General features: G+C 35.9%; 1 protein-coding gene across 1 annotated transcript in view; it reads right to left on the bottom strand.

Moving 5' to 3' along the window:
• Positions 1-14,474, bottom strand: part of LOC150103211 (neural-cadherin-like) — a 540,895-nt gene that overhangs the window by 113,756 nt on the left and 412,665 nt on the right. Inside the window, exons 27-28 of the mRNA XM_090397648.1 lie at positions 13,282-13,556; positions 2,482-2,830 (exon numbers count right to left, since the gene is read on the bottom strand). Coding sequence (XP_090253774.1) covers positions 2,482-2,830; positions 13,282-13,556 — 624 coding nt within the window. The remainder of the gene's footprint in view (positions 1-2,481; positions 2,831-13,281; positions 13,557-14,474) is intronic.

Below are 14,474 nucleotides of genomic sequence, written 5' to 3'. Positions count from 1 at the left end.
GATTGTAAGACTGATTGCAGAATATGAGCAGATAGGCATATGGAAGAAAGTACTGAATCTATTACTGAAAATAAAGAGCTATTATTGACAAGGATTCATTCAATGATATGACCTCTTCCAAATGTGTTGGTACTACCTCACAGAGTGTTGTGCCCATAAAGTCACCCATAAAAAGAATGGGTTCAGACAGTTTTAAGATTGATTTCATTTACCTCAGCATCTGGTGGTAATTAAGTTGAACATACTGTAATAAGAAATCCCTCGAGGAAGCAATTCCCTAATGCTTTCAGAGCAGTATTAAGATGGGCATGACAGAAAGAAGTATGAGTGACCACTAGGATAGTTACTCCTCCATGAGCAGGACCATCTCAAGTTCTGTCATTGTGTACAATGGTGAAATTCCTTATGGTAGGATCCTCATTGAATATTAAATATGTTTTCTGCAGACAGAAATAAAAAGGTTAGTGTTGCTAAGGTAAAATCTTGAAATAATTGGTATTCTGGCAAAACCCATGATAGTTCTATTGTAAAAACTTTTGTACTGTTTAGGTCACTACACAGATTTGCCTGATTTCTGGGAAGCTGAGGACTTATCCTTGTTAGGTTTATATTTCTCATTAGATATTGGAAAGTATGGATGACCAGTGTCAAACTCATCCTCTGAACAAATATTCAATCCCCCCCCCTCCAGATGGCCGCAGGTTGCACAGCATGACAAATATGGTGGCAAGGTGAGATCCCAGTGATGGCAATCTTGAATACAGGAAGAAAAGCATAGATAGACAAAAAATAAGAATGAAAAAGGCCCAGTACCATCACTAGAAAGTCTCCTCCACCATGAACAGATGCCTCACATGGCAGGGTAAAATCCGTGAGTGTACAGAGTTTAAACAGATTATTAAAATGACTGTGCTCATGAACCTAATGAGGAAATTCATTTAAAATGTGCATGATGGATAAACTGGAACCAGAAAACTCAAACATAGGCATGTTATCACCCCTCAATAAGAAGTAGCGTGTTAGATGACTGTGGCCCACGCACAACTGAAAAAGACCAACTTCCTCTTTGAATACCTGTGCTAGACTGACAATTTGATTTCAGGCTCAATTTGATTAAGCTTGATGGTATTAAATAACTCTATTCAATAATAATTGCCACTGGGATACGTTTTTCTTATTATCTGCCTGGAATCAGTGTAAGAGACAGCCAGTATCTGCAGCTTTGTTTTTCTCTTAATTCTGACATAGCATGGGATTCAACATAAGTACATGCCCAAACGTGGCCTCCATAACTGAGAGAGAGGATGTTGAGTATGACATAGTACTGGATGATTTTGGAGTTTCTGACTTCTTATTGCCTTCACAAGAACTTAATTGGTGAGTAGATGATGCATCTTGGTGGCATTACAATTTCGTGTTAGTTTAATGCAAGCTCAATGGCATGAACAGATCAGCAATGAAGTTGCTACATTCCAGTGGGATGAGTGGACAGCTGCAGACCCATTAGGGGCTTCTGATTTTGTGCCTGTGTGTAAACAGGCACAAAATCGGAGTACTCAATTTTAAGCTTGAAACAGCCACTGCTAAACAGGAGAGATGGAATATTTAGGTAACCAGCACAAAGAAAGTTGCATTATGGTATGCAGCACTGCTATGGTAGTGGTGTCTATGCAATGTCTACCCTACTTTACTTTAGATATCTAGAGCTCTAGGGATTCTTTTGTTTGCAAACTGAGTGTAGCAGTCTCTTAATGTAGTACAAATTTTCCCACAGTGGGCAACAAATAGTTGCCAATGGGGGATGGTTTGACAGGGATTTTATTTCAGTTAAGCATAACATAGACTGCTCTTGACATTGTAATGATAAAGATAGTTCAAAAGCTTCAATGTAAAGACTAGCTATCAGTGATGATCAAAAGTCTACAGTTGGAATTCTGATTGTTTGATGGTGGAGAGGATTATACCAACATAGGCTAAGTATCATGTTTCTGACTTGGAACCCATAATTAAGTTTCAATCAAATGTGTGCAATATAATTGCACACATTTGATTGAAACTGGAGCAAATATAATTGGAGCAAAGAACATCTGAGAACATTTCAAGAAGCAGAAGCTAGGGTGAAAAGGATGCTCATTGCATGCTGGCACTTATCATGCAATGGCATATATGAGGAAGAAAAACAAGTGTTGAATATGAGCTCCAAGAACTTGGCTTCTGTTTCAACAGGAATTAAAGTTTGTCCTAGTCTCAGCTAAGGATCAAGGTGAAGACGATTGTATGATAGATTGCTTTAACTTCCTATGTTTGCTATGGAATTATGATTTCTTCTAGCTTTGCATATTAATTAATGCAGATGGTGAATAATAATGATAAAGATATATATAATTAATTAATCATCTGAATCAACTGGCAAAACTAAACCAGTTAACTTCCTAAAAACAATCTACAAGTACACAGTGAATAAGAAAAATTATCTTTTACCTCTCTGTCCCAAAATACATCCAACTGATGCCAATTTCCATCACTTAGTTCTGCCTGAACGTGAATGATGACTTCAGCAACTCCAGAGCCAAAATCTATTAAGAGCCTAGGCTTACCATTTTGAAGTTCAAGAGAAAAGAAATCTTGAAAAACAATTTCACCCTTATCTGGATTTGATATAGGACCAGCATATACTAAAAGTCCATCTTGTTTTTTCGTTAAGAACTGTATACTGAAATGTGAATTCTCACACTGAGATAATGGAGGAAACCATGCCCAACCTTTTCCATTAAAACTTCGAACTGGCAGTTGACAGCGAGGACCAGTATATGGTTTCTGGCATGTGCAACTGAAAATTAATGAAAAATTAATTAACATTTTATACTTTTTTAGTATGAAATTAAAAATGAAATAAGGTATTAGGTAAAACTGTTATATGAAATAGAAATTTTCTTCTGATATAAACATTACGGTTATAAAAAGTGATACTGAAATGTCAGTTTTTTTTTTTGTTATTTATAATTTTTTGAATGCACATGTGTGAAAAGACTGAAAGCATGAGGAATGCAGAGGAGTTAATTTAAATTCTAGTTGCATCAGCATGTTTCAAATTATTGAAATTGAATGCCTGTTTAGAGTTATCAGTATAATAATTGTTATCGTGATAAAGCTCCAACTTGCAGTTTAAAAACTGGATTCTGATATTAAAGGAAAATTAGCATCATATTGCAAAGCAAATCACTTGAAACCACAAAATAATCAGGAATAAATGTTGAAAGCATTGAAGAATCCTATTTAGTCCACATAGTTCCACAGATAAATGTACATGTCATTTGTAAAGTGCTTAAAATTATGTGCATTCAATCGCGAGTCCAGTACATTTTCAAGACAACTGCAATAAGTTTATTATGTATACTGTATATATTGTAATGAAATGATAACAGCAAATTCTAAATAAATAAAAAATAAATACAGTAATGCCTTATATTCCCTATAGGGAGTAGGTGAGGCATTTTATCCCTATCTAACTTTGAGACTGAGGGGACAGTTCGATCTCCACCAGTAGCCAATCAGAGATAGCTGTCCCAAGCCTATCATTAATTATAAATGGCACCCAGTGAAAAGAGGGAGACAAGGTGCCATCTTTTGGTCCCTAACCCTATCACAGTACATTATCTGAATGAAATACTGAGGGTTAAGTTCTTGGGACAAAAACCCCGAGTTTCCAGAAGAAAAAATCTGCTTTACACTCGAGATCGATTAACTCAGGAACCAATCAAAGGAAGAGTTAGAAAAAGTTCCTCTATTCAGTAACTAAATTCGAACTGAGAACAGCTTTCTTTGAGCAGCTTAGCACTATGGACACACATGGCACTTCCACAGGATTCCTCAGATCTTCTTAGACTCAATAATAAGATATTTTACACAAGTGAATAATGAACAATAAACATGTATAATCATTAATATTACTATATTTGGAGTGTTAAGTTGCCCCATGACCATTAGTGCTGTGTATACTATTGAGTAATAGTATACACAGCACTAATGGTCTTTCATTTTCCTCCACTGCCACCATAAATCACTCTGTGCTAAATTTACTGTCGAGGACATTATGGCCAGAAGGAAAACTAAATATTGTCCATTAATTTCTAAACAACAGTAAAAAAAAGGCATAGCTACAAGATATGCATACAACTCAATCTAAAATAAGAATATGATGTAAGAAATTTGAGAAGCTCATTACCCCCCCCCCCCCCCCACACACACAATAACATGTTTTTCTTAACAAATCAGTGCAAATAGTGATAGAAAGCCAGTTACCAGAAATACCTTCACAAAACTGATGATAGATACTATCAATGTAAGAAAAAAAAAAAGCAGAGAAAACCAGACTAGCATTACCGATATTCAGAAGATTAAAATCTATTGAGATCTACCTAAATCATAAGTATACTATAATTTATTCACATTCCAGAGATCAGGACCAGGAGGGAGTAGCTATATTATTTCGCATTCAATATGGAGATAAAGTTGCTGAATGACAGCTAATTTCAAGTAGTGATATAGGCAAATATATAAAATTCAGAAACTGGACAATGAGACTTATTTGTGCTATGGCAGCATGGAAGGTTCTAGTAATGAGGAATTTTTTTTTGAGTCGTTTGACAAAGCAGCTGACATAAAGAAAATCCAACTTTTACTCTTTTTGGAGATATAACATTAAATTACATGTACTTAATAGATTTATGCTCAGAACATGGATTATTCATTGCTAAAATACCATGATGCATAAATTAATATGGAGAGAACACGTGAAATAAGAAAAGTCTCATAAATTATGTTATTGTTTAGTGTGATATATTTAGATATGTTCAGGATACAAGAGAGTTGAAGCAGATAACCACCACTACTTTATTTTTTTTAAAAGAAGGATAAAAATGAACTTTTCATTGTTACTCAAATACCAAAAAGATTCAGTCAAAGAAATTTGAAAACAAGGACAGAGTTAAAGATCGGTACTATCAACGAAAGAAGCCTGAATGGCAAAGAAATGGAGCTAACTGGGGAATTAGATAAGTACCAGATCGACATAATAGGGGTGACTGAAACAAAAAAGACCAAACTGGTGAGATCTTTCTGAGCAATAAACACTTCTTCTTCATCTATGATCTCTTATGCTTTTAAGTGTCGAGATTTTGCAAAAGAGATTTCCATGCCGTCCTGTCCAAGGTTTGTTGTTTTGCTTCTTTCCAGTTAATGAGCAATAAATACATCATCATCATCAAATTCCTGCCATGTACCCTCAAGGGGTGTACAGGATATGACAGTACTACATGAAAAAATTACATCATTACTAACTTCCTATCTACAAGTTTCCTCCAAATCAGTCTGTTACTTGTCAAGACTCCAACATTATCAGATCTTATATTTCTATCGTCTAAGGCACTTTGTACCGTATCAATCCACCTATATCTTGGTCTTCCTCTGGGTCGTTTTCCTGCCAACCTGGCAGAGAACACTTGTTTTGCTAATCTTTCCTTTCCCATTCAATTTAAGTGACCATACCACCTGAGATTAGTTCTGCTAACGCATTCCTGGATGCTGACAATGTCAAGTTCTTTCCTAATATCCTCATTTTTAATATGATATTGCCATTGATGCCATCTGTTCATGCCTCAAGTCTTTGGTCAAGTGTTTTACTTCTGACCCAGCTCTCAGATCCACAAGTTAAAACTGGTTTGAACACTGTCTTGTATACAGCTGATTTAGTGTTCCGACTAATTTCTTTCTTATTCCATATGAATTTATTCAATTGACTTCCCACCATACCAGCTTTGATGATTCTGTTGTCTATTTCTATATTTAATTTACCATCTTCAGTAAAAATCGTGCCTAAGTTAGCTGAAATGTTTTACTTGTTCCACAGGTTCTCCATTCACAACACAGTTGACATTTTCAATGATTCTGCCTATTTTCATTGTCTTTGTCTTTTTATTCCTGACCTTCATACCATATCTATTACAACAGCTATCCAATTTAGTCAGAGAATCTTGCAGACTTGTAGCGGATTTATTTAGAAGTATCACATCATCCGCATAAAGCAAAGAGCTGACATTAACATCTCCAATTTTGATATCAGGTTTAATACCACATTCCTTCATAATGTGATCCATATAGATAATGAATAACAGAGGGGATAATGTACATCCTTGTCTCACACCAGATTTAACATTAAACCATCTTCCTGTCCTTCCTTCAATTCTAACTGCTGACTTACAACTCAAATAAAGACTAAGTATTGCTTGATATAATGCCCCATTAACACCATATAATTGCAGCGTATTGAATAGCATCTCTCTTGGCACCTTGTCATATGCCTTTTCCAAATCGACAAAACTAAAATACAGATCTTTGTTATATTCCCATGCTTTCTCGACTATTTGTCGTAAAGTGAAGATCTGATCCTGACAGCCTCTATTTGGCTTGAATCCAGCTTGTTCTTCACCAAGCTGTTCTTCCACAATTCTTCTCAACTGTTTCTCAAGTATACGTGCATAGATCTTGCCAGGAACACTCAGTAGGGAAATACCTTTGTAATTCTCACATTCAGTTTTATTTCCCTTTTTATATATGGGTACTATGAGAGCTCTAATCCAATCATCAGGAATTCGTCCCTCTGTCCAGGCTTTCTGAACTATGCAATGCAGCCACTGTAAGACTCTTATACCACCATACTTCAGCATTTCTGGTCGAATATCATCTACTCCTGCTGCCTTTCCACATTTCAAGCCTTTGATGGCTTTTTCTACTTCAAGTATGGATATGTATTCCTGACTGCATGCCTGGTCAGTGTTTTTTATCACTGTGCTGTCATCACTGCTTGTTTCATTTAGCAGTTTTTCAAAGTAATTACTCCATACTTCAAGGATATCTTTTTCTCCTGTTTTCATGTCACCTTTATCATCTCTAATTCCATTTACAGCACTCTTTCCTCCATTCCTAAACTTTTTCAACAACCTTCAGAATATTTTGCCACCTTCTTGATATTTATTTTCTATATTCTTGCCAAAGTCCTCCCATGACTTTTGTTTAGCTAGTTTTACACACTCTTTAGCTTTCTTACATTTGTCTCTGTATTCTACAAGAGTAAAAGCTGACTTATTTGACAGAAACTTTTGATATGCTTTCTTTTCCTTCACTGCCTCTTTAACTTCCTGTGTCCACCAGGGAGTTCTGATTTTTTTATCCTTGCACACAACCTCACCACATGCCTCTCTGGCAGAATCAATCAATGTTTTCTTCAGAGTTTGACACTGAATCTCCAAGGTTTGATTCCTGTTCTCAAACTCTTTCATTTTCTTTTCAATAATCTTTCTGTATTTTAGTCTACAGTTCACATCTGAGAGCTGCTCAACTTTTATTCGCTTTAAAACTTTCTTACATGTTATTCTTTTCAATATGAAATTCAATTTTATCCTGCTCAAGACTAAATAGTGATCACTTCCAATTTCAAATCCTCTGTACACTCTGGTGTCCTGCACCAGGGAGAAAACATCACTATCAACAATAACATAGTCAATGAGACTTTTCTTATTCCTAGCCTCTTCTCTCCATGTGAATTTGTGCACATTTTTATGTTGGAACATGGTGTTAGTAATAACCAGTCCATGTCCTGACCAGAAATCCAACAGATATTTGCCATTATTATTAGCTTTGCTTTTTCCTCCAAATTTTCCCAAAATATTTTCGTATGTCTCACAATCATTTCCTACTCTGCTATTTAGATCCCCAACAAGGACCAACTTTTCCTTTTTCATTGTGTCAGTTGCTTTTTCTAAAGCCTCAAAAAATTACTTGACTTCTACCTTAGTAGAACCTTCTGTGGGACCATAGGCACAAATAGGTCTCATTGTCCAGTTCTCCATTCTCATATTTTCCCACATTACTCTACTTGAGACTGACTGCCATTCAAGAAGATTAGCCTCGTATTTTGTGTTGAATACTATGGCTACTCCTTTTTTTCCTTGATTGTCATTGCCTGAATATAACATTTTGTATTTATTGCTCAGAAAGATCTCACCAGTTTTGGTCTTATTTTGTTTCAGTCACCCCTATTATGTCGATCTGGTACTTATCTAATTCCTCAGCTAGCTCCATTTCTTTGCCATTCAGGCTTCTTACGTTGATAGTACCGATCTTTAACTCTAGTAATGTTGAGTTGGAGTTTGTTTTCAGATTTGTTCCAATAGCTGACTTTTCGCTGTTCGCCCTGGTTCCCTGGCGAAAACAACGGAGGCCTTGTTTAACCGGGCGACGCCCCAGCCGGCATTAAATTTTGTCATGTTGTACCATCATTTATTATTACAGGGTGCACCACGAGAAAGTGAGGACTGGACATTAGGTCAGAAGCCCTGGTCGGTTCTCCGCATTCCTTTAAAGGCTATGTGGAGGTCTCCTCTCAGTTATACAGCTTTGACCCTTAAGCACCCCAGCAATAAATACAAAATGTAATATTCAGGCAATGACAATCAAGGAAAAGAAGGAGTAGACATAGTATTCAACACAAAATACGAGGCTAATCTTCTTGAATGGCAGTCAGTCTCAAGTAGAGTAATGTGCCTATGGTCACACAGAAGGTTCTACTAAGGTAGAAGTGGAGTAATTTTTTGAGGCTTTAGAAAAAAAAAAGCAACTGACACAATGAAAAAGGAAAAGTTGGTCCTTATTGGAGATCTAAATAGCAGAGTAGGAAATGATTGTGAGACATACAAAAATATTTTGGGAAAATTTGGAGGAAAGAGCAAAGCTAATAATAATGGCAAATATCTGTTGGATTTCTGCTTAGAACATGGACTGGTTATTACTAACACCATGTACCAACATAAAAATGTGCACAAATTGACATGGAGAGAAGAGGCTAGGAATAAGAAAAGTCTCATTGACTATGTTATTGTTGATAGTGATGTTCTCTCCCTGGTGCAGGACACCAGAGTGTATAGTGGATTTGAAATTGGAAGTGATCACTATTTAGTCTTGAGCAGGATAATATTGAATTTCACATTGAAAAGAATAATATGTAAAAAAGTTTTAAAGCGAATAAAAGTTGAGCAGCTCTCAGATGTGAACTGTAGACTAAAATACACAAAGATTATTGAAGAAAAAATGAAAGAGTTTGAGAACAGGAATCAAACCTTGGAGATTCAGTGTCAAACTCTGAAGAAAACATTGATTGATTCTGCCAGAGAGGCATGTGGTGAGGTTGTGTGCAAGGATAAAAAAATCAGAACTCCCTGGTGGACATAGGAAGTTAAAGAGGCAGTGAAGGAAAAGAAGAAAGCATATCAAAACTTCATGTCAAATAAGTCAGCTTGTGCTCTTAGAGAATATAGAGACAAATGCAAGAATGCTAAACGCTGTGTAAAACTAGCTCTTAGTAGAAACCCTTCTGTGGGACCATAGGCACAAATAGGTCTCATTGTCCAGTTCTCCATTCTCATATTTTCCCACATTACTCTACTTGAGACTGACTGCCATTCAAGAAGATTAGCCTCGTATTTTGTGTTGAATACTATGGCTACTCCTTTTTTTCCTTGATTGTCATTGCCTGAATATAACATTTTGTATTTATTGCTCAGAAAGATCTCACCAGTTTTGGTCTTATTTTGTTTCAGTCACCCCTATTATGTCGATCTGGTACTTATCTAATTCCTCAGCTAGCTCCATTTCTTTGCCATTCAGGCTTCTTACGTTGATAGTACCGATCTTTAACTCTAGTAATGTTGAGTTGGAGTTTGTTTTCAGATTTGTTCCAATAGCTGACTTTTCGCTGTTCGCCCTGGTTCCCTGGCGAAAACAACGGAGGCCTTGTTTAACCGGGCGACGCCCCAGCCGGCATTAAATTTTGTCATGTTGTACCATCATTTATTATTACAGGGTGCACCACGAGAAAGTGAGGACTGGACATTAGGTCAGAAGCCCTGGTCGGTTCTCCGCATTCCTTTAAAGGCTATGTGGAGGTCTCCTCTCAGTTATACAGCTTTGACCCTTAAGCACCCCAGCAATAAATACAAAATGTAATATTCAGGCAATGACAATCAAGGAAAAGAAGGAGTAGACATAGTATTCAACACAAAATACGAGGCTAATCTTCTTGAATGGCAGTCAGTCTCAAGTAGAGTAATGTGCCTATGGTCACACAGAAGGTTCTACTAAGGTAGAAGTGGAGTAATTTTTTGAGGCTTTAGAAAAAAAAAAGCAACTGACACAATGAAAAAGGAAAAGTTGGTCCTTATTGGAGATCTAAATAGCAGAGTAGGAAATGATTGTGAGACATACAAAAATATTTTGGGAAAATTTGGAGGAAAGAGCAAAGCTAATAATAATGGCAAATATCTGTTGGATTTCTGCTTAGAACATGGACTGGTTATTACTAACACCATGTACCAACATAAAAATGTGCACAAATTGACATGGAGAGAAGAGGCTAGGAATAAGAAAAGTCTCATTGACTATGTTATTGTTGATAGTGATGTTCTCTCCCTGGTGCAGGACACCAGAGTGTATAGTGGATTTGAAATTGGAAGTGATCACTATTTAGTCTTGAGCAGGATAATATTGAATTTCACATTGAAAAGAATAATATGTAAAAAAGTTTTAAAGCGAATAAAAGTTGAGCAGCTCTCAGATGTGAACTGTAGACTAAAATACACAAAGATTATTGAAGAAAAAATGAAAGAGTTTGAGAACAGGAATCAAACCTTGGAGATTCAGTGTCAAACTCTGAAGAAAACATTGATTGATTCTGCCAGAGAGGCATGTGGTGAGGTTGTGTGCAAGGATAAAAAAATCAGAACTCCCTGGTGGACATAGGAAGTTAAAGAGGCAGTGAAGGAAAAGAAGAAAGCATATCAAAACTTCATGTCAAATAAGTCAGCTTGTGCTCTTAGAGAATATAGAGACAAATGCAAGAATGCTAAACGCTGTGTAAAACTAGCTAAACAAAAGTCATTGGAGGACTTTGGCAAGAATATAGAAAATAAATATCAAGAAGGTGCAAAATATTCTGGAGGTTGTTGAAGTTTAGAAATGGAGGAAAGAGTGCTGTAAAAGGAGTTAGAGATGATAAAGGTGACATGAAAACTGGAGAAAAAGATATCCTTGAAGTATGGAGTAATTACTTTGAAAAACTGCTAAATGAAACAAGCAGTGATGACAGCACAGTGATAAAAAACACTGTAATAAAAAACATTGAAGTAGAAAAAGCAATCAAAGGCTTGAAATGTGGAAAGGCAGCTGGAGTAGATGATATTCGACCAGAAATGCTGAAATATGGTGGTATAAGAGTCTTACAGTGGCTGCACTGCATAGTTCAGAAAGCCTGGACAGAGGGACGAATTCCTGATGATTGGAGTAGAGCTCTCATAGTTACCATATATAAAAAGGGAAATAAAACTGAATGTGAGAATTACAGAGGTATTTCCCTACTGAGTGTTCCTGGCAAGATCTATGCAAGTATACTTGAGAAACGGTTGAGAAGAATTGTGGAAGAAAAGCTTGGTGAAGAACAAGCTGGAATCAGGCCAAACAGAGGCTGTCAGGATCAGATCTTCACTTTACGACAAATAGTCGAGAAAGCATGGGAATATAACAAAGATCTGTATTTAAGTTTTGTCGATTTGGAAAAGGCATATGATAAGGTGCTAAGAGAGAAGCTATTCAATACGCTGCAGTTATATGGTGTCAATGGGGCATTATATCAAGCAATACTTAGTCTTTATTTGAGTTGTAAGTCAGCAGTTAGAATTGAAGGAAATACAGGAAGATGGTTTAATGTTAAATCTGGTGTGAGACAAGGATGTACATTATCCCCTCTGTTATTCATTATCTATATGGATCACATTATGAAGGAAAGTGGCATTAAACATGATATCAAAATTGGAGATGTTAATGTCAGCTCTTTGCTTTATGCAGATGATGTTATACTTCTAAATAAATCCGCTACAAGTCTGCAAGATTCTGTGACTAAATTGAATAGCTGTTGTAATAGATATGGTATGAAGGTCAGCAATAAAAAGACAAAGACAATGAAAATAGGCAGAATCATTGAAAATGTCAACTGTGTTGTGAATGGAGAACCTGTGGAACAAGTAAAACATTTCAGCTACTTAGGCACAATTTTTACTGAAGATGGTAAATTAAATATAGAAATAGACAACAAAATCAGCAAAGCTGGTATGGTGGGAAGTCAACTGAATAAATTCATATGGAATAAGAGAGGAATTAGTTGCAACACTAAATTAGCTGTATACATGACAGGGTTCAAACCAGTTTTAACTTATGGATCTGAGAGCTGGGTCAGAAGTAAAACACTTGGCTAAAGACTAGAGACCGCAGATATGAGAGTTCTGAGAAAGATTATAGGTGTGAACAGATGGCATCAATGGGAATATCATATTAAAAACGAGGATATTAGGAAAGAACTTGACATTGTCAGCTTCCAGGAATGGGTTAGCAGAGCTACTCTCAGGTGGTATGGTCACCTAAACAGAATGGGCGAGGAAAGATTAGAAAATTAATGTTCTCTCTCAGGTTGGCAGCAAAACGACCCAGAGGAAGACTAAGATATAGGTGGATTGATACAGTACAAAGTACCTTAGACGATAGAAATATAAGATCTGATAATGTTGGAGTCTTGACAAGTAGTAGACTGATTTGGAGGAAAATTGTAGATAGGAAGTTAATAATGATATAATGTTTTCATGTAGTACTATCACATATCCTGTACACCCATTGTGGGTACATGGCAGGAATTTGATGATGATGATGATGATTGACCTAACTTTAATGGGTGATTAGAAAAACCTCAAGAAAACAGTGACTCATCAAGGAAATCATGTGGTGAAGTTATCTGCAAAAATAACAAAATAAAGCCTAAGGCAGAGAGAGAAATTTTAATTAGTATTCCAGCTAATACTCTGCATGTGTTGTCTATTCAAGATACTTTTTGGCATAAAAATAATCTTACACTGCCAATTACAAAAATATATTCTATCTGTAAATGCTCAAATCTGTTATTTTATTTTCAACTGCATAAAGAAGTTGAGGAAGGATTTTAAATGTTTATATCTAGTGTTAATAAATTTCAAAAGCAAAGATTAGTTCTTAATGTAGTTCCAAATACTTAAATTTTCCAGTCTGTTTGCTTCTCATCATATAACAACATTATTCCTACCAAGCAGAAGTTAAACTTTATTTAATAATACTTTCAAAATTTTAGAAAAATAAACTGAAACTACATACTTTATGGTGCCTGATTTGTCAGAACAAAAACCCTCATTGTAGCAAAGTCGAGGCTTCTTCTTACAAGTTTTACCAATAAATTCACGGGATCCACAAGTACAAGTGGCTTTTACTACAGCACGAATTCCAACAAAAGAAGTACGATTTGCATTTACCATGGCTGGCCTATCACCCCAGATTTCCAACTCATTAGTGCAGCTGCCATCACATTTATTTTCATAAAGACATTCATTAATGCCAACCATAGTAATATTGATACCAACTTGCTCTTCTACCTAATTTAAATAATGAAAAAATTAATTTTATACAAAAGACAACTGGAATCAAAGTATACAAAAGCTTTGAATTTATTGAAGATCAGTACTAAGAAAGAAAATTACAGTGAACAATACACAATCATAACAATGCTATCTGCAATTTATGCAAGTAATTAATGGCTACTCACTGCAACGTGCAGTAGATAGCCCTATAAATCTCAAACTTCATGCATCAAATATCTCCCAAAATTAAGTTCACTGACTGTGTGAACTTGAATTTGAGGGATATTTGGCTATCTTAGCTGAGAAACATCTTGAAAAAAAAGTCAGCTGGGATACTGTGGAGGATTACTATCAGGACCAATGTTAAGTTTCTGGATAAAAATAGAGTTAACACATTTAAGCCAAGAAAACAAATATCTCTTCACACCTGATCATATGAGAAAAGAGAAATAATCTCTTCTGCATGATACGCTGTCATTTATAATTCTGAGATAACATCCCCACACAGGCTTAATTTCTAACAGTATGGTTTGAATGCTAGTCAACTGCAAGCTGCTCAATTGGTATGACTCCATGCCAACAGATATGAATGGCACTAAAAATACTACACCAGCACTCTTCAAGTACACACTAGTCAAACATTATAAGGCTAGCAATGCCACCATGCCAGAAACTACATATTTTACATAGTCAGCACTGAAATTACACGTACTTACATATTTGATAAAATAATCAAAACTAAAAGCTTTAAATAATATATAAGATATTATAATATGCACTGAAATTCATAGTGGATAGTCTGAGAGACTGTGAGCAAGAAATGAGCACAAGGGAAACTAGTGTTAACTTAATCATCATGTAACTGTCAGTTTTTCGAATATCAAAAAATGTGTGATACTTAACTCATAATGATGTCCTCTGGCTGAAAAGAAC

This window comes from Typopeltis vanoorti, chromosome 9 (genome assembly GCF_054136105.1).
Source record: "Typopeltis vanoorti isolate ZY-2024b chromosome 9, IOZ_Tvanoo_1.0, whole genome shotgun sequence".
Taxonomy (NCBI): domain Eukaryota; kingdom Metazoa; phylum Arthropoda; class Arachnida; order Uropygi; family Thelyphonidae; genus Typopeltis; species Typopeltis vanoorti.
The sequence above is the reverse complement of the archived record's forward strand: the minus strand, read 5'-3'. Positions and strand labels throughout refer to the sequence as shown.